At 52.0% G+C, this 20,060-nt stretch overlaps 1 protein-coding gene across 2 annotated transcripts in view; it reads left to right on the top strand.

Moving 5' to 3' along the window:
• RPS6KA2 (ribosomal protein S6 kinase A2) overlaps nucleotides 1–20,060 on the top strand; it is a 336,121-nt gene that overhangs the window by 40,444 nt on the left and 275,617 nt on the right. The window contains exons 1-2 of one of the 2 annotated variants that reach the window (XM_027552026.1): nucleotides 11,563–11,700; nucleotides 11,792–11,842. In XM_027552026.1, coding sequence (XP_027407827.1) covers nucleotides 11,659–11,700; nucleotides 11,792–11,842 — 93 coding nt within the window. In that variant the 5' untranslated portion in view covers nucleotides 11,563–11,658. Of the gene's footprint in view, nucleotides 1–11,562; nucleotides 11,701–11,791; nucleotides 11,843–20,060 lie in introns of those variants that run through there. The other variant, XM_027552024.1, reaches the window with a different exon arrangement.

The following is a 20,060-nucleotide window of genomic DNA, read 5'->3' as shown; positions in this document are numbered from 1 at the left end:
TCCTTTGGATCCATAACTATCAGTTATGCTTTCCAAAAGTCGAGCATATCAGATCCTTCTGAACACTTTAAATTTCTTTCAAAGCACATGATTAGCGTCCTTTAAAGATACACAGGTAAGCTATTACCAAACTGATGCCAACACTTCTGAGACACCCTCGTGGAAGTGGCAGTGCCACGGCTCACAGCGTTTTCCCTGTCTTCTTCTGCAGGAACACCGAGTCCCCGAGGGGCTCGACAAGGCTCCCTCTCACTCTCCTTTCTGGTGTATCTAAACTCTTGGCATTTATCCAGATCCTTTTGTAGAGTCCAAGTTTCATTCCTTCTGGATTCTTCCTGTTTTGAAAGCTAAAATGAGGCATTTTATGCCTTTATCGTATGTCAGTTGCTTTACATTGTAAATGTTCTTTGCAGTTAAGGGCAGAGTGAAGCCTCGCCTTTCCAGTGCCTCTCATGAAATAAAATCGCTTCCCTGGGACAGACGATAAAGTGAAGGCCCTTGGGATTTGAAATCATCTCCAGTGAAGGAATGCCCACCACACTGATACATACAAGCTCAGTTAGGCTGGTTAGCTCCTTCATACCCTCCCCAACCCCTTCTTTTAAAGACCTCATCCAGACAGGGGACCAGGGCGTGGAGAAGGACCGAGTCACAGACCTGCATCTCACCCCGGCCTGTGATCTGTGCGCCTGAGGGCAGACGCTGGCACGGACGGGTCGGAATCACAGAAGACTCTCTGCCTGGACTCCTGCTCTGTGGGCCTGATGGCCCCAGGGTTCACTGTCATCTGGGACTCCGAGAACTAACTGACTTATTCTTCTAGACCTCCCGAGGAGCTGGCCTAATTGAAACAGTGTTTTCCAGAATGTAAATAAGTTCATCTCACCAGGGACTGACTGCCAGACTGCAAGAAGCAGAACAAGTGCCTGATTTGTAACAGGGAGCCGCCCCCTCATCCCTGTGGCTGCTTCCCTGCCCCCCAAAACAGACACAGGGGTCTTCTCAGCGCAGGTGAGGGGCAGGGCCCCCAGCAGCTAATGCCTTTTTGCATCAAAGCTTTTTTAATTACAAAGGGGAAGTGCTCTAGCATTTAAACATGTTGACATTTCAAAATAAAGCTACTGTAACACTCTGAAATGTTTCCCCTGGAATCTAAATACTGTAGCAATTGGATAACCCACCAGCATTTTGCTAAAAAATACATGAAAATGCTTTTTGCTGAACAGGCATAAATTTTTGTGACTCTTTGATCCTTGAATTCGGCTTTCCCTTCCACTTGTCCCTTAGGATGTTATTCTAATGTGATAAACATGGGTATTTGATAAAAAGTCGTCCATTCGTCACCTTATTGGAGAAGGGAATGGCAACCCACTCCAGTATTCTTGCCTGGAGAATCCCACGGACAGAGGACCCTGTAGGGCTACAGTCCATGAGGTCAAAGAGAGTTGGGCATGACTGAGCACATCACCTTATATATTCTTGCAGAAAAAAAAATCTGTTCATAAATTGAAATTGATCTTTAAATTTCGTTTTCTGTAACCACAAGACTAACGTTTCCTTTGAATTATTGCAATTTTTGGTATACAGTTGATTAAAACAAAATATTTTTATTCGATAATTGTTAAATATAAGAAGGTGATGGGAAAGTCAGCGTGTGAGTGACAGGGACAGCGCCCCAGGTTCATATGTGGGGTTAATGCCCTTAAATGAGACCCCAGAGCACGCCCTCGCCCTCTTCCTGCCACCCGAGGGCACAGCAAGAGGACAGCTCGCCGCTAAAGCCTCCTGAGCGCTCCCGTTTCCGTCTCCGCAGGTGGCTCGTCTCCTCCGGGGCCCGCCCTAAACGAGACCTTCTAGTCTGAACACTGGAGGCTTCAGCCCAAGACGGGGAGTTTTAATCAACTCTTCCTTTGATTCTTGCTTCTGAAATGCTTTTTACCCTACACTGCATCTCGTGAACGATCCATGAGAGTTTCTTTTTTCCCCACAGTTATTTTAATGTCTTTATTCTTTTTGTCTGAATTCTAGGGAAATTTTCTTTACTTTTTAAAAAAATTTAATTTTATGTATTTGGCTGCATCGAGCCTCGGTTGCGGTACTCGGGGTCTTTGTTGCATTGTGGGAGACTTGCGGCGCATGGACGTGCTGGTTGTGGCCTGGGAGCTCTGTAGATGTGGCAGGTGGGCTGAGTTGAGCTTCCCAGGTGGCTCTAGTGGTAAAGAACCTGCCTGCCAACGCAGGAGAAGTCAGAGATGTGGCTTCGATCCCTGTGTCGGGAAGATCCCCCGGAGGAGGCCATGGCAACCCACTCCAGTATTCTTGCCTGGAGAATCCCATGGACAGAGGAGTCTGGTGGGCTACAGTCCATAGAGTCACAAAGAGTCGGACATGACTGAGCGACTTGGCGTGCACACACACGTGTGAGATCTTAGTTCCCAGATCAGAGATTGAACCCGTGTCCTCTGCAATCAAGGTGGATTCTTCTTCTTCTTTTTTTTTTTTTTTTAGAGTGGATTCCCAGGAAAGACCCTGTTTACTCTTTAAATTTGATTTTCCAAAGCAATGAATCAGTGTTTTGCCCCCGCTGGGAAGTTAAATGTAGCGAGCACGTTCTTCTTCACATAGACTTAAAGCTCTCAGCTTATTTCACTGAGAGCTCTAGCTTTGTCTTCAGTTTAGTGCTGTGTGTGATTAAAAATTAGAGCTTTAGAATGAAAATTAAAGACATGCCAGTGGTGTTGCTGTTTGCTCTTCTCCCTGGTGCGTTTGACGAGACCAGGCAGCTACTGGGAGGTCCCCTGACTGGGCTGCCTTCTCTTGAAGCATCTCTGTGGTGACTGCGTGGTCCTGAGCACCCACTTTTACAGCTGCCCCTGTGGCTAGCACACGAGCGTGGGTCCCCAGCTCAGAAGGTCCAGGTGCCCAGCTCTGACCGGCACACTGCGCTAGCTGGACCGCTGGAAGAGTCTGTGCCGGGAAAGCTCCTCAGGCCGGCCTGGGTGTCAGTTGCCAGATGCTTGATCCATCGCTCGCTTCCTCAGGCTGTGCCCCCAGACACACGCTCAGCAGTGTTACTGCTCCAGCCTCCTCCCACACTGGACGGTCTCCATCAGGGGAGGCGCAGCTAAGGTCAGGAAGCGCTAAGAGCCACGTGGAGGACAGGCTCAGGCGGGTGGGACGTGGACTCACTGGGGGGTTGCCAGAGAGAGCCACGCTTAGAGAGGGGCTGGAGACCACCCCACGACCCCCAGCAATGCAAGCCCTCCCGCCCCAGGGGGCGTGGGGGAGTCAGCAAACGCATCCCACGGCCACTCACATGTTCTTGTCTTGTCCTGGCCCGCGTGCATGCGTGTTACGATGTTTCAGTCATGACCCCATGGACTGTAGCCCACCAGGCTCCTCTGTCCATGAGATTCTCCAGGCAAGAATACTGGAGTAGGTGGCCATTCCCTTCTCCAGGGGATCCTCCCCCACCCAGGGGTCGAACCTGGGTCTCTTACATTTCCTGCGTTCGGCAGGTGGGTTCTTTACCACTAGCACCATCTGGGAAGCCCTGGTCCACAGTGACTAACGACAGAAACGGAGATGCTTCGCCACGGGAAGGAGAAGTTAGCAGTGACATCAGCTTTCCTCGCTGCTGAATGGATCAGGTGATGATGGTATATATCCTGGTTTCCTCAGATCATACGAAGTGCTCATCAGGAATTATTGGGGAAGAAACTGCATATTTTCCTGGTCACATTGGTCAAAATTCTTTTGGTCTGAGAGCTAAAAAGCAAGACAACTTTTATGTGCTCAGTTATTAACTGAGGTCAGATTATTAGGTCAGACTAACATAAGGGCAGATTATTGACCTTCTTGAACAAAGGGGAAGAGAGATAGACTTCTCCTGGCAAAATATCTAACACATTCTAAAAACACATTTGAGTGACTGAAATCTCTTATACACCAGATTGAGGGAGTAAAACCATAACTGCTTTTCCCCCCCTTTTTCGTAAGTGCTTTTAAAAAGCAAAATGATTGGAAGCAAATTATAATGGTAAGAACATAGGCTTTGGATTTCAGTTTCAATCCCAGCTCTATCAGGCATGCGATTTTGGGAAACTTCCCAACCCTCTGCCTTTGTTAGTCTCGTCATAAGAAGCATGGAGTTTATGCCTCATGGAGTTACCGTGGGGGCCGAGGGAGGCAGGCGTCTAAACTGCTGTTCTTCAGATGTTTTCTGGAACACTGTGTACAGAAGGTGTACTTTAGAAACAGTCAACCTAATAGTAAGTAGGAGAAAAGAGCCATAGCTCCCAGAAACCAGCAGAGCAATTCCTGTTTCTCCGACCACAGGCCCCCAGAGTTGGGCTGAGCTGCCCAGGCAGCCTCGAGGGTGGCGCCACATGGAGGGTCGAAGAGAAAAGGCCCAGGTCCCACCCCTGCTTCCTGGGCAGGGAGAGGCTTTACATCAAGCGGGAAGGTTTCAGTATTACAAGGACTGGGAGACTCTCCTGTCTTCAGAAGTGAGAGCCATCGTTATGAACGAAAGGCCCTGAACTGGTCAGGGTTCTCCAATGAAACAGAGTCGTGTCCGACTCTTTGTGACCCCATGGACTGTAGCCCACCAATGAAACAGAGTCGTGTCCGACTCTTTGTGACCCCATGGACTGTAGCCCACCAGGCTCCTCTGTCCATGGATTCTCCAGGCAAGGATACTGGAGTGGGTTGCCATGCCCTCCTCCAGGGGATCTTCCTGACCCAGGGATCGACCCCATGTCTCTTAGACAGACAGGCTGAGTGAGATAGGACAGACGTTTATCCTAAGGACCTGGCTCACACGGCTGGGGCGCTGGCGGGTCTGAGATGTGCCTCGGCTGTGTATCCCCTTTCCTCTGACCTGATCAGGCCTGGAGGGACCCAGCCTGTGCTGGGGGTGGAGGGGGGTCAAGGCAGCCGGCCCTGCTCCCCGGGACTGGGAACCAGTCCCGCTTTATTCTGGTGGCCTTCTTAAACGGAGGCAGAGAGGAAGGAACGAGATGGTTAATGTTCCCTCTGAACTGTGGTCTGCCATACTGCTTCTTTGGACAGAGTTCTGGTCTGCAAAGGTTGGGAGAGGACCTTGACGTTCTGCTCGGATTCAGTTGTCATTTGGACAAGATGGCCACAGGCCACATGTGTTACTGCCCGAGCTGTGTCCACAGCTTGGCACAGAGCGTTTCAGAGTCAGGAAAAGGGTCCAGCCTGGGTTTGTTGACCACACTGGACTGATTTGCTTTGCAATGTTGAGGACACTAGAGTCTCAATTTAAGATAAGTGCGTATTTTCTGCAGGTGCAGAGAAAGGCATAAGTAGTGTGTTAAAATGTCCATAAAATAACCCAGCGGACTCTTCAGTGTCTGGGGTTGGCTTATATTTCAAGTCTAATTACTGCGATTGTTTAAACGCTCTATGGCTATTTTGATCTGGTTCCCCGGCTGTTCTGGGTGGACCCACAAAGGAATGCTCTGGCTTCTGAGGCTGTTCAGGCAGCTAGAAGCGCTGTGACAAAGGCCTTGACTGGGCAGCTGGAAAAGCAGAAAGTTAGTTCCTCTCTGTTCTGGAGGCTGGAAGCCCGAGATCAAGGTGTCGGCAGAATGGTTTCTCCTAAGACGTGTTTCCCAGCCTTGCAGATGGCTGGCATCTCCCTGTGTCCGCAGGCAGGCGTCCCTAGTCTCCCCTGATATGCGACTTGGGCAGCCGCGTGACCTCATTTGCCATAATCGCCTCTGTGAAGACCACGTGGCCCCCACAGTCACCTTCTAAGGCACCAGGGCTAGAGCTTCAGTCTCCCAGGGAGCTCGATTCAGCCCTCAACAGTTCGTGTTTATCAATGATGTTAGTAGGTGTGTTTTTAATCTGCATTTTGACTCCCCTGATGAGAAGCTTCCAGAGGGGACATCCACAGAGACAGAGTGTAGACTGCATTGCCAGGGCCTGGGCCAGGTTGGGGCTGGGGGAGAGTGGGGAGCGGCTGCCTAACGTATACGGGGTTTTCTGCCAAAGTGATCAACTTATTTTGGGATAGATAGTGGTGATGGTTACACAACACTGCATGCTAAATTGCTGTCATGTCCGACTCTTTGCCGCCCTGTGGACTGCAGCCCGCCAGGCTCCTCTGTCCATGGGATTCTCCAGGCAAGAATACTGGAGTGGGTTGCCATGCCCTCCTCCAGGGGATCTTCCCGACCCAGGGACTGCAGGCAGATTCTTTACCACTGGGCCTCCTGGGAAGCCCTACCCAACACCATGAATGCAGTAAACACCATCGAATTAGACGTTCTAAATGCTTAATCCCCTGCTGTGCGCACCCTCCCCAGTGGTGGTCCACCCCGGCCCCCCCTTTAGCCCCTGGGGGTTCTCGCCTCCTTCCTTCCTCCTCACAGTTCATTTATTCACTGGGCCACCTGTCTCCCCGTCCCCTCTGAACGTGCGCGGTGGGATAGTCCTCAGGCGCCTTTATCTGCAGCCTAGTTGGGGGGAGATGTGCTCTGAGCTGTTCTCCTCCAAGTTATCACGGCCCAGCCCGGCCCCGGTGACGGGGGAGAAGGAGAAGGAGAGGTGACCCGCGAGGAGGGGCACCCGTTCGGAACAGGCGTGGCCTCCCCTGGGACCGGCCACACACGCCTTGGCTCGTTTTATCTGGAAAGGACACAGGGCGCAGCCCCGAAACCAGCCCCCACTGAAGAGGGCGGGCTTCTCGACGGCTGAGGCTGTGACACGCCCATGAACCCACTGCGCGTGCTTAGTCGCTCAGTCCTGTCTGGCTCTGTCTGACCCCCTGGACTGCAACCCACCAGGCTCCTCTGTCCATGGGATTCTCCAGGCAAGGATGCTGGAGTGGGTTGCAATACCCTCCTCCAGGGGATCTTCCCAACCCAGGGATCGAACCTGGGTCTCCCGTGTTTCAGGCGGATTCTTACTGTGTGAGCTACATCAGGGAAGCATTAGCCCACTGGGGTCTCCGAAAAGCCCGACAGCCCATGGACCTCTGGAGCTTTGGGTCCCCAGGGGAGGGGGAGAGCAGAGTCTGGCAAGGGGAGGCTGTGGAGAACAAGCCCGCCTTCCTCCAGTCGGTCTCCGCGTGAAGGCAGCGCCTTATTCCCAGGGGCGCATCAGTGAGGCCTCCGGAGCAGACTGTCCAGCCACACGTGTCCGGGGCGGTGGGGGGGGCGGGGGGGGGGGCGGGGCCCTCTCCCAGGCTGCGTCCTCTGCTGCCCCCTGGTGGATAATTAAGGTTGGGCGGGGAAGCCGCTGCGGCGCGGACAGGAGGGCAGACTGACCATGTGTGGCAGCCCCGCGGCAGGGCAGTGGGAGGTGGGGGCGGTGGTGGGCGTCCACGCCGCCACCATCCGAAGACGTTTATGACTGAGTACAGCAGAGGGTCTGCCAGATAAGCCCAACAGGGTCAGGGTGCTGTTTTGGTAATCTCTAAATGTTTCCAAATGACAGAGCCTTAAATTGATCTATGGCTTCTTTATAAGCAGTAGGCCTCGGGCGGCGTCCAGTGTGGTCTTCGGGTCAAGCCGGACAGCCCTGCACGCCCGTGTCTCTGCTGCCCTCTGCTGTCTCTGCTCTGCTCTCCCACCTCATGAGCTGGCAGGTGGAATAAAGGACCTTTCAGTTCAGTTCACTTCAGTCGCTCAGTCGTGTCCGACTCTTTGCAACCCCATGGACCGCAGCACACCAGGCCTCCCTGTCCATCACCAACTCCCAGAGTTCACCCAAACTCATGTCCACTGAGTCAGTGATGCCACCCAGCCATCTCGTCCTCTGTCGTCCCCTTCTCCTCTTGCCCTCAATCTTTCCCAGCATCAGAGTCTTTTCCAGTGAGTCAACTCTTCGTATCAGGTGGCCAAAGTCTTGGAATTTCAGCTTCAGCATCAGTCCTTCCAATGAATATTCAGGACTGATTTCCTTTAGGATGGACTGGTTGGATCTCCTTGCAGTCCAAGGGACTGTCAAGAGTATTCTCCAACACCACAGTTCAAAAGCATCAATTCTTCTGTGCTCAGCTTTCTTTATAGTCCAACTCTCACATCCATACATGACTACTGGAAAAACCATAGCCTTGACTAGATGGACCTTTGCTGGCAAAGTAATGTCTCTGCTTTTTAATATGCTGTCTAGGTTGGTCATAATTTTCCTTCCAAGGAGTATGTGTCTTTTAATTTCATGGCTGCAGTCACCAACTGCACTGATTTTGGAGCCCCCCAAAATAAAGTCAGCTACTGTTTCCACTGTTTCCCCATCTATTTGCCATGAAATGATGGGACTGGATGCCATGATCTTAGTTTTCTGAATGTTGAGCTTTAAGCCAACTTTTTAGATCTAGTCAAGCCCCTGGAGGTCGACTCCTGGGGATCACAAACGCACGGCCAGTGCTCTCAGAGCAGGGTGGGCTGTCTTGGGGCTCCTCTTTACTGCTCCACCTGGGGGACCCCTTCCTCTTCCTGCCTCATCCCCAAGCTCAACTCTGCTCGAGGCTCCTGCATGCCAGACGTCTAACATGTATAGCTCGTTTCTCTGGGCTCCCTAACGCCACCTCACCTCATCTTTGCAAACACGGAAACCCAGGCACAGTGGTTGAGTGCCTTGCCCAGCGCCTGGTGCCTGGAACCTCACTCTGGCTTGCTGTCCCACAGCCTGGGTGCCAGCCCTCGGCGGCTGCCTCTCCTGGAAGGTCAGCAGTGCCGGCTGGAGAGGGGCCAGGCCGGAGCGGGAGCCCCAGCTTTCTACGAGACTAGCAGCCATCAATTCTGTGCACATTTGTGAATTCAGGACACCAGTGACCCTCCAGGCAAACCCTGGCTTTCCAAGAATCAACCCCATGAACTAATTTCATTTGGGAATTAAGAGCATATTCAATCAACTGCTTGCCTGTCAAAACTCAGCATCTAAGGACTGTGCACAAAGTCTTCCAGGAAACTGGGACTCTGGGAATGAGCCTGACCTTACATTATAAAATTGGACTGTCAGCTTTATATACTTAAAGCTGGACATTGAGAAGACCTTCAAGCATCAAAGGAAGCTTCACCACCCAGACCAGAAACCCCAGCAGTGAACACAGAGCACATGCCCCTCGTGCGTGTCCCGTGGCACATGACTGCTTTCTGGGGCTTTATGAAGATATTCAAGCCATAGTTCTCCCCAAATGGTCATTGATCCTTGGCTTAGAAAACACTGGTATTTTATTTCAAATCCACAAAGCACAAGATATTTGCTTGCCCCGGTTTGTTTGACCAGTTTGCTCTTCACGAGATACACCTGGAGTTCAGTCTGCTCTGAGAGCGGTCTTACAGCGTATCCCCTCTAGTTTGTTCTGCCTCGTGGGCTAGCGTGACGGCCTTGAAATCACGCAGAGGCACTGTGATGAGAGCGAGGCGGCGATGTGACGGGAGGGGCTGGGAAGGATGGAGGAGCTGAGAGGGGCCGACTTAGAGGCAGGACTTCCTGCCGGACCAGAGGAGCGGCCTGTCCGCCCCCTACCGTCTCTGGCTCCTCCACACCTGCCCCCAGCTCTCCTGCTCGGGCAGAGGTGGGATGGGGAGGGCGCCCTGTGCTGTCCAGCATCCCAGGGATGGGGCCGGAGTAGGAGGACCCCGGGCTTCACTCTGCAGTTGGAAAAGCCCCTGCCCCACGTGCCCGCGCTTGGGTCTGGCTGCCCGTGGAGTGGAGGGACCGACTGGGGGGCAGCCGGAGGGAGAGAAGGGGACGACGGGGGCCGGTGTGTCTGCAGAACGACGAGAGTTGTCGCTTCATCTTCAGTCATCACTGGTTTCCCTGTCCATTCTCTGAATCTTATCTGCAAACTGGAGACCAAGAAAAGCAGACGGAAAGAGGACCGATGACTACAGGAGGGCTATGCAAAATTTAGCAAATCTTTTTCAGGGAGAGTGCCAGATATTGCGGGCTCCGTGTGCACAGTCCCTGGGTTTCCAGATGGCCAGGCCAGGAGACTCTGCAGGGTGAATCGCGTACGAGAAGGTGTTCCTTTGGGGGTTGGCTGTGAGTTGAGAAAGGTAGTGGGTGGACACATGGGGTTGTGGGGCTTTGGGGGCCCCCATTTGTCGTTATTAGGCATTTATTTGTAAACGCACCACTTCCGTGTCCTTAGGGTTCCTTTTCGAGTTGCAGAAACCAGCTCAAACTGGCTGAAGCTGTCTGGCTGCTCAGACTGGCAGTTTTTCTCCTCCTGTCATTGAACAGAGATGGCTTCTGGCAGCTTTGAATCCAGCTGTCCTGAAACTGTCAGCAGGACGCTGACTCTGTTTCCCTCTTTGATCCCAGGCCCATTTCTGGGCCAACAAACTCCATAGCATCTGCAAAGTGGCCCTGTGGCTCCTGCCTGGATAGGCCTTCCCTGGCCTTGGTTCCATGCTGGGCACTGCACCCAGCAAATGACGGGGCCCTAGTCACGCCCCTGCCCGTGGTGGGGGATTGCAGCGGTGGGGTCACTTTCACCAGCCTGCGTGGAATCTGCTTCCCACAGGAGGAAAGGGGACATTTGCCAAGGAGGGAGAAACTAGGGGGAGAGAGACCACAGACGTTTGTCCCTAATGCCGTGTGCAGCGAAGCCCGGTGTAGGAGCTGCAGAAACGAGCAGTCACGTAGAAGGAAGCGTGTTCCTGCCGTTCAATGTTCACCGTCCAGCTGGGGGTCGGAGAGCAAGGACAGATGGACGTGGCGCGGGGCTCATGGCCTTGGCCGCTCCTGGAGGTGATGCGGGCGCTGATGGGCTGGGGTTCTGTGTCCAGATGCTCTGTGTTACCGGATCTGGGAGTCTGTAAAACTCCATCCACCATGGAGAGGCAGGGACATAAAGGAACTAGAGGTCTGGCCGGTACCTGCCCCGTCGCCGGTGTGAAGACACGCCGGCAGTGCGGGTGAGCTGCGGTGCGATGGCCGCGGATTTCTCTCGAGCTGTGGTCCCCACGGGCTCCCTTCCTACAGCCGGTTAGGTCGTGGGGGGGGGAATCCAGCCCCTCTGTCTTCTGATCCTTGAGCCACAGTTACTAGTCAAGCGTGAAAGAGACGTGTGCCCACTTTCTCCAGCTCACGTTTCAGTGGATTTGAGCCTCGGAACAGAGAACAGAGGAGAAATGAGGCCTACAGCAGAAAATGACAAGCGTGCCCCCAGGATGCCGTGTGCAGAGGCAGGCACAGCTGTGGTTTCTGTTCTCGAGACCTCAAGTTGTGGTGCTAAGTAAAGTCTTCAGGTGATGGGAGTTTTGAGTCCAGACAAGGGGAGGCAGGGAGCTGTGTGCGTCTCCAGGCCGAACCCCTATGGCCTAACGTGATTGGAATTTTAATCAGGTGTCCGTTAGCCTATTTACAGGTTAGAAGCCTTGCCTGCTGCAACTGAATGAGCACCTTCCGTAGGACAGAGGGCCTCAAGGTCACCCTAAGATGCTGGCCGGCCCCCAGTGATAACCACAGCTGCTCAGCCGAAGGCTGTGTGTCTGGAGATTAATGAGTGACTTTTTTTTTTCGGTTACACTTTGAGGTTGGGGATGGGACATCACTTCCTTTGGCTGAATGTAAAAGTTGCACAAAAGTTTGCAAGTTCCCTTCTTTCGGTGTTTATACTCACGGGCTTTCTGAGAGCTGGGGAAACTCCTCAAGTTATTGACAGCCATGTGGAGACTCATGTTCAGAAACAAAAAGCCGCCAGCCTTGGTGAGTGTCCATGCAGCAGTCCCCTCCGAGCAGCGACTGTCCAGGACATCCTGTGACTTAAAGGACTTTTCTTCACTCTCTGCCCCCACAGGACAAGGGTGACCCGCCCTCGCTCAAGACGAAGACAGCTGCGTCGGCCGAGGTAAGTGACACCGCCGTGGCTTGGTTTTCTCCACACGAATATCAGTTACATTTTTAAAAAAACGTTTAACATGAAGTCTTTTTCACTTTGGGGTTACTTTACGCTGCCCGAAGGCCAGCAGAGCCAGCTGTGGTGTGCTTTTGAAAGAGCGGAAACCTCCCCGCAGTACGATTTGAATTCTCTGATGCTCTGGGTGAGACCCAGAGCTGCCTGGAGTTGTGTAATAACGTCTTTGTACGGCAGGGGTCTGTCTTGCACGTCGCCCTGGGAATGTCACCCAGCGATCCAGGAAGACTGAGTTTTATTCTGAATCCGAGGCCACTGGGGAGGTGATGCGTGTGACCTCATGCACAGCACCTCTTTGAAATCTCCTTTCTCTGCCTTCACAACGAGCAGATAAGACATCAGGGCAGCTGGGCAGGGCTGCGACGCCAGGCAGCCAGCGCTGTCCACCCCAGGGGCCAGCGGGCTGGCAGCCGGCCAGCTTCAGCATTCCACTGTGTGCGGAGTTCAGGAATCTGGCCTAAAATGAATCGTTTTAGGTGGAGGTAGATTTCTTGTAGGATTTTGAGCAGCTGTCTGGTTGAAATACTGACAGTATAGATAAGGGATGTTATAAGATGGACTTACAGCTTTTTTGTGTCTCCCAGCAATAATAACTCGACCTGTGCCCACGGAACAGGGGCAGCTTTCATCGTCCGGCCTATAGATTCTCCACGGGCTTGGCAGGTACAATAGCCCAATCCCTGTGGGTTCCAAACAGGTCATAGAAGCCTGGGTGCGGGGCAGGCTTATTTAATTTACATGAATGCATCAAACCACGTTCTGTTCATACTAGACAGAACTGCTCCTGGTTGTCGGCATGTTGGACTCTCTTAAGAGTCCTGCTTTCCTGGCCCTATCAAGGCTGTGGGCCACCAGAACCCACGCAGTTCGGGAGTTGCTCTAAGAAGTGACGTCTTCTCGGTGACTCACTGTGGGACTGGGGCCCCGGGCCCTGTGGAGCCCCTGTGTTCCAGGACCTGTAATCTTGGAGCAGAGGAATCTGGGGCTGTGAGTGGCCAGTCCTGCATTTGTTTGCTGACATAAACAATGCTTTTCACTGAATGCCAACGTTTTACTTTTCGTGTACTTAGGGTTTTCTCTCTGAGTTTCACTGTATTTTTATTAACAGCCCAATCTGAAGAATTTGGTTGGGAAAAAAGTCCTTAATACCATCATCTCGTGTGAATTAGATTTCCTTACTAGCCATAAAAATTGTGTAAGTAGAATGAAAAGTGAATGATCAATGATCTCTGGCTATATAAAATCTCAAGATGGTTCTAATTCTTTTAGCCTAGTGACTAGACAGATGTCTATACCGTTTCGAATTCGAAAAAACTCAGAAAATGAGATGTGTTGTAGTGGCAGGAAATTGGCCTTTCGTACTTTCTTCATAACCTTTTCTCAGTCTATTTTATAACCTGTTCAAGAAAAGAATTCCCTGGTGGCTCAGATGGTGAAGAATCTACCTACCATGCGGAAGACCCAGCGTTGATCCCCGGGTCAGGAAGATCCCCTGGAGAAGGGAACAGCCACCCACTCCAGTATTCTTGTCTGGGGAATCCCATGGACAGAGGAGTCTGGCGGGCTACAAACCACGTGGTCTCAGAGAGTCAGACCCGACTGAGCAACTTTCACTTTTCACTTTCAGCCGATGATTCTTAGCAAAACTTTTATTCGACTTTATAGGGAAGCCCAGGGATGCACCGGGAAGTGTGTGTCTGCTGGAAAACCGAGCTCATTGTTCACACTTTATCACGCTCCATGTTTAGACCAGCCACACCGAACAGCAGTGATTCTTCTCACTCGTAGAAATGAACGAAGGCAAAGAAAAGGAGCCTGGTGGGTGACAGACGGAGTCCTGGGCTTCAGGGTCCAGACAGACGGAGGTTCGGGGCCCTTTGTGAACCGTTTCCTCAGCAGTCGGCAGCCAGGCCCATGAGGTGTGACCTGCAAGAGCCGAAGGCAGGACCTGAACGCTCTTCAAGGAGGCTGTTTCTATCAGGCCTGGATCACATCCAAAGTTGAGGCTCCCGGGCGCCTAGGAGCGGCTTTCTGGGTGGCCAGGGCCCCTCTGGGGCTCTTGGCCCCTGAGTGGGTGAAAACGGTTGCCTGTGTTTTCAGATCCACCCTGGGTACGATGAGCAGAAATTCCTTCTTATATTGAGGACTGTTGTTCAGTCGCTAAGTCATATTCAGTTGCAACCCATGGAGTAGCCCGCAGCCTCCTCTGTCCGTGAAATTCTCCAGGCTAGAATAATGGAGTGAGTTGCCATTCCCTCTCCAGGAGATCTTCCCGACCCAGGGATCATACCCACGTCTCCTGCATTGGCAAGTGCATTCTTTACCACTGCATCACCTGGGAAGCCCCATTGAGGACAGAACCCACAAATCAGAGCTCACACAGCATCCCCTGGGCACACCCCGAGAGTATGGAGAAAGTGCGCGGACAGCCGTGAGTGACAAGTCTGCCTTTCCCTTCTCTCCCCCTCTCTCTCCACGTGTACTTTTGATAAGACCTTCCAAAACTTTACATTAGATTGTTACCCCAACTGGGAGCATTATGGGGTCTCCTGTTTAAAACCCTAATGCAGATTCAGCTGTCGGACCGTGAGCAGGTGCCGCTCATGACTTCGACTGGAAGCATGATATTTTACCAGGCGGGTGTCAGGGAAATGCTGATGGGCACAGAGCCCCTCGTCCTTAACGTGTTTCACAGGATAAACCTGCTCGCGGCCTCCAGCGTGACGGCCGATTGCATTTCCTCCTTTTCTATTATGGTTTCACTCTTCATTTGATTGCACAGGAAGCTCTTCATTGATTTAGTTTTGGCCGAGCTGGGTCTTCCTGGCTGTTTGTTTCTCTAGTTACGATGATGGGGGCTGCTCTCCAGCTGCGGGGCGCGGGCTTCTCACTGCGCTGGCTTCTCTGGTGAGGGAGCAGGGCCCGAGGTGTGCCGGCCTCCGTGGTTGTGGCTCCTGGGCTCGGGACTCCTGGGTTCTAGGTGTGTGGGACTCACTGGTTGTGGCTCCTGGCTCTAGAGCACAGTAGCTGTGGGGCACGGGCTTCGTTGTCCTGAGACACGTGGAATCTTCCTGGCCCAGGAACTGCACCTGTGTCTCCTGCATTGACAAGAGGATTATAAGAAGCAATTTTAAAAAAGAAGACAGAGGAGGTTAAAATTCCAGAGCAGGGAGGCTTCTTGGGGCCAGCACTCACCCTTCACAGGACAGAAGGGCGTTTAGAGCGGCTTCTGCCCCTGCAAGGGCTGTCTGGGGTCCTTCCCTCTTCTTTCTGTTTTTGTTTTTTTTTTTTTTTTTCATTGCTTTGGAATGAACCAAATGCCCTTTTCAGACAGTGGCGTTGTTCAGTGAGCCTCTGATTCAGGGGAACTTTACAAATAAAGAGAAGCTACTGCTCCGACGGTTGCCCCCCTGTTGCAGCCGAGGAACAAGGCCTCTCCGGGGGCACCGGGCAGGACTTGAGGCCTGGCGGGTCCGGGGAGGGGTGGGGAAGACGAGGCTGACGGTGGAGGGCGAGGCCGAGGTGGACCGAGCGCAGATCGCGCCCCGCGCGCACCTCCGCCAGCGGCCGCACTGCACGGGGCGTGGGTGTCGTGTCTATTTTGTGTTGATTCCTAATAATCTTAGAAACAATCCATTCTTTTGTCAGATCCCTCCACATTAAATGAATTAAATAAGGGGGTGACTCACACTTAATCCTCTGAAAAGGAACTTTTCAAAGCGCTGCTGGCTGTGCGCGGAACTCAGCGGCCGTTCGGTGAACTAACCGGGCCGCTCTCTTTTCCGAAGTTCCTGGCGAGCAGGGCGCCCGAGAGAGACCGCTGTGTGGCAGGCGGCCCCAGCGGAGTCTCCAAACCTGCTCTCTGACTGGAGCTTGAAGGAGGAGCCCGAGCTGGCTTCTCCTCTCCATCTCGCCTTGTGTGACCATGCTTGGATCTGCTCATCCAGGACCAGATGGATCCTCTGAGGGTTTGAAGCCTTGGAATAAGGGTCTTTTTTTTCTGTTTAACTGTCTTTTTCATCAATCTTTCCTTGCCTCCGCCTTGAATCCTGAGGCACTTGATAAAGTATTCACAGAAGTACTGTGCATCTTGTTGATGGTGTTGATAAGGTGAAGGTGCTGCTGCTGCTGCTGCCGAGTCGCTTCAGTCGCGACCGACTCTGTGCAACCCCAGAGACGGCAGCCCACCAGGCTCCCCCGTCCCTGGGATTCTCCAGGCAAGAACACTGGAGTGGGTTGCCATTTCCTTCTCCAATGCATGAAAGTGAAAAGTGAAAGTGAAGTCGCTCAGTCATGTCTGACTCATCGACCCCATGGACTGCAGCCCACCAGGCTCCTCCGTCCATGGGATTTTCCAGGCAAGAGTACTGGAGTGGGGTGCCATTGCCTTCTCCGAAGGTGAAGGTGACGGGTGACGTTAACAGATGGGTGGGGCAGAGGGGATCCCAAGCGGAAATCTGGGTTTTCAGTCTGTTTTCAGGGGCAGAAGTTCTCCTGTGGGGCTGAGCCACCCCCACCTCCGATAACTCAGCTCCTGGTTAAGGCTTTTCACTCATTCCGGCTGCAGGGGACGTGTGGATCTCTGTGTGGGGCCGGGTTATCTCCCCTGCCCACCAGCAGACCTGGGGCAGATAAGGAGGGCAGGCCCAGACTGCAGAGTGGGTGCAGACATCCTCTTGAGGCTCGCAAGGTCCCTATGGAAGGTTCCAGAACAGCAGGGGAGACGCCTGCATCTAAAAAGCAGCACAGTGCGGCCTCTGCACTTGTCTCCCTTCTTGAGTCAAATACAGCCTCCTGCCTATGTTTCTGTAATTGTTGGTCTTTCCCAGTCTGCATGTAGTGCTTCAGTGGCAACCACTCAGAGGCAAATGTGGAGCTAAGGAAATCCTTTGATCGAGGTCATAACTGTAAATTTCCTTTTGGGGTATCTGGAGAAAAATTAAGCATTAACCTTAGGGGAGAAAGCTGACCCCAAATTTTAGTGTAGCTTACTTCTCTCTCCCCAGCCAAAACAGAAAAGATTTATAGGAAAAAAAAAAATCCCAAAATTCTTAGGGTTTGTTCAGTTCTAGGATCCAAGGTGATTTTTTTTTCTTCATACGTTTCTGTAATTTCTAAAAAAATCTAAGCTACTAATCAATAATCACATTTTAAGAAATAGTTAAGACTCAAGTCATCCTAAAATATTAAAATAACTGTAATCATTGGGTGACTATATTACAGATGTCTGGAATTTAATAACAGATGGATAACTCTAATGTCTTAGATTCAGAAAACTAAGATCATGGCATCTGGTCCCATCACTTCATGGGAAATAGATGGGGAAACTGTGGAAACAGTGTCAGACTTTATTTTGGGGGGGTTCCAAAATGAAAAGACGCCTACTCCATGGAAGGAAGGTTATGACCAACCTAGACAGCATATTAAAAAGCAGAGATATTACTTTGCCAGCAAAAGTCCATCTAGTCAAGGCTATGGTTCTTCCAGTGGTCATGTATGGATGTGAGAGTTGGACTGTGAAGAAAGCTGAGCACCAAAGAATTGATGCTTTAGAACTGTGGTGTTGGAGAAGGCTCTTGAGAGTCCCTTGGACTGCAAGGAGATCCAACCAGTCCATCCTAAAGGAGATCAGTCCTGGGTGCTCATTGGAAGGACTGATGCTAAAGCTGAAATTCCAATATTTTGGCCACCTCATGAGAAGAGTTGACTCATTGGAAAAGACCCTGATGCTGGGAGGGAATGGGGGCAGGAGGAGAAGGGGACGACAGAGGATGAGATGGCTGGATGGCATCACCGACTCAAGGGACATGGGTTTGGGTGAACTCTTGGAGTTGGTGAAGAACAGGGAGGCCTGGCGTGCTGCGGTTCATGGGGTTGCAAAGAGTCGGACACGACTGAGCGACTGAACTGAACAGAACTGAATGTCTTAGATAATTTCACCAACCGAAGGGGGCATTTAATGGCCTGTAGTGACAAGTAGCATGAAAAGAAGTAGTCAATTCATTAACTGACAAGTCATTGCAGTCTGCAATGCAGCATAAGTGATGTCACCATAATTATACACCCGAGAAGCCCAAAAGGTTTGAGATTTGTTCGGCGTTTGTAGCTCACCTTGTAAACGTCTCAGTCATAATCATGGCCACTGTGACACACCTCCAGTGAACTGGAGAAGCAGGAAGTGCTCTATTTTTAACAGGCCGAGGTGGCGGCCGGCACCCTCACTTCCCACTTGCTCCCTCCACGTATCAGAGCTGAGCACCTGCCCTTGGCCAGCCAGTTCCCCGGGGTCACTGTTCCTTCCTGTCGTCACTGCTCTCGTAGACGAGGAACTGAAGGCGGAAAGAAATGAAGCCCTTCGCTTTGGCGTGCAGCAGAAGGTGATGCGTAGTTCTGTGTCTTTCAAGCAAGCAGAAGGCTTTTCAGTTCTCTCTTATGAGCTCCAGCTCACTGTCTCACACCTTCTACTGCAGTTTAGGGCAGCATGTTCTAAACCATGGGAAGCTGTGGCCTTCATAGTCTACAAAACATTAAACAAAGCTGCTATTTTTGTTACTATTCCTATTATGAGTTGGCCTCATGTGAGACTCCATGTTAACGCGTCTGCTCCCACCCAGGACCTAAAGATGCAGTCAGGAGTGCCGTTTCATCTCCACGAGGGGGGATTAGCATGTCAGAGGGGGAGCTGCTTGGCTGACCAGTCCCACCCGGGAGCTGCCCCCGGCTCTCTGCGGCCCACAGCCTGGGAACATGGCCGGCCGGTGTAGGGACGCCCCAGCCTTCACGGTGCCAGCACCCACCGCCGCTTCCACAGGACGAGGCCTCCGTGCTCCTCTCTCGTAGACGTAATGCCGCCCTCCTACTGGGATCCCTCTCACGTGACTTCACCTGGGGACGTCTTCCTCCCTGAGAATACAGTGACCGTCGTTTATACCGTCTGAGCCAGCACTGACTTTGACTAGGAGGGCGGTCGTGTACTGGGATCCGAAGACGGCAGACGGCCTGGGCCGAGGCCCTCCCCGCGCCCCGCCTGGCCACTCGGTGAAGTGACCTCAGTTAGGCCAGGTCACCCGGCTGGGCGGCTGCTGAAAGGATGGGACCATCATCCTTTATCGGAGGTAAACCATCAGATCGTCTCAGCAGATTTTTCTTCCTTATATATGTTTATACGTACATATAAACACACACACATACGACATAAATACACACGTGTAGCACACACATGTACATATGACATAAATACACACGTGTAGCACACGTGTACATGCGACATAAATACACACGTGTAGCACACACATGTACATACGACATAAACACACACGTGTGGCACACACATGTACATACGACATAAACACATGTGGCACACACGTGTACATGCGACATAAATACACACGTGTAGCACACACATGTACATACGACATAAACACACGTGTAGCACACATGTACATACGACGTAAATACACATGTGTAGCACACACATGTACATACGACATAAACACACACATGTAGCACACACATGTACATTCATGAGGATACACATGGATCTGTCACTTGTGGTCTCCAGATTCTTTTCACAGACTTTTCCCTCATGTTATTAAAAGGGGCTCATTCATGATCAAGGCTTTCCACTGCATTTTTCAAAGTATAGTGACCCTCCAGCCGGGGTGCTTAGGGAGCCCCGTGCCCCGACGTGATCCCATGGTGCATGACCATCACCCAAGACCCACGCCCGGCTCCAGGCACCTGCTGGTCGTGAGCTGGACACATCGGATGCTTTCGGACACTTCAGCTCTGAGACGGTCTGTCTGATCCCACGGGGGCCCAGAGGAGTGGAATTCCAGGTTTTACAGAGGAAGACAGGGCCCAGTGCTGCAAAGCTGACATTATGGTGTTGCTGAAACGGGAAACGGCTGCTCTGTAGGGGTGCTGGTGGTGGTTTACTTCCTGGGCCTGATTGTCTCCGCGTTTTGGCTTTGCTGCTGGAAGATAGAGGCCCGTCTGACAATTCCTTTCAAGCAGGGACCAGCAAACAGTGATAGCTCTTTTTCAAAATAATTTCTTTTAAGAATGTATTTGGAAGATGAATAAGCCAAGACTGTCATGACAGTCTTCCATGGCACAAAATAAAAGGCAATTCATTGCCACAGTCACCATG

The sequence above is a fragment of the Bos indicus x Bos taurus genome, chromosome 9 (genome assembly GCF_003369695.1).
Source record: "Bos indicus x Bos taurus breed Angus x Brahman F1 hybrid chromosome 9, Bos_hybrid_MaternalHap_v2.0, whole genome shotgun sequence".
Taxonomy (NCBI): Eukaryota; Metazoa; Chordata; class Mammalia; order Artiodactyla; family Bovidae; genus Bos; species Bos indicus x Bos taurus.
The sequence above is the reverse complement of the archived record's forward strand: the minus strand, read 5'-3'. Positions and strand labels throughout refer to the sequence as shown.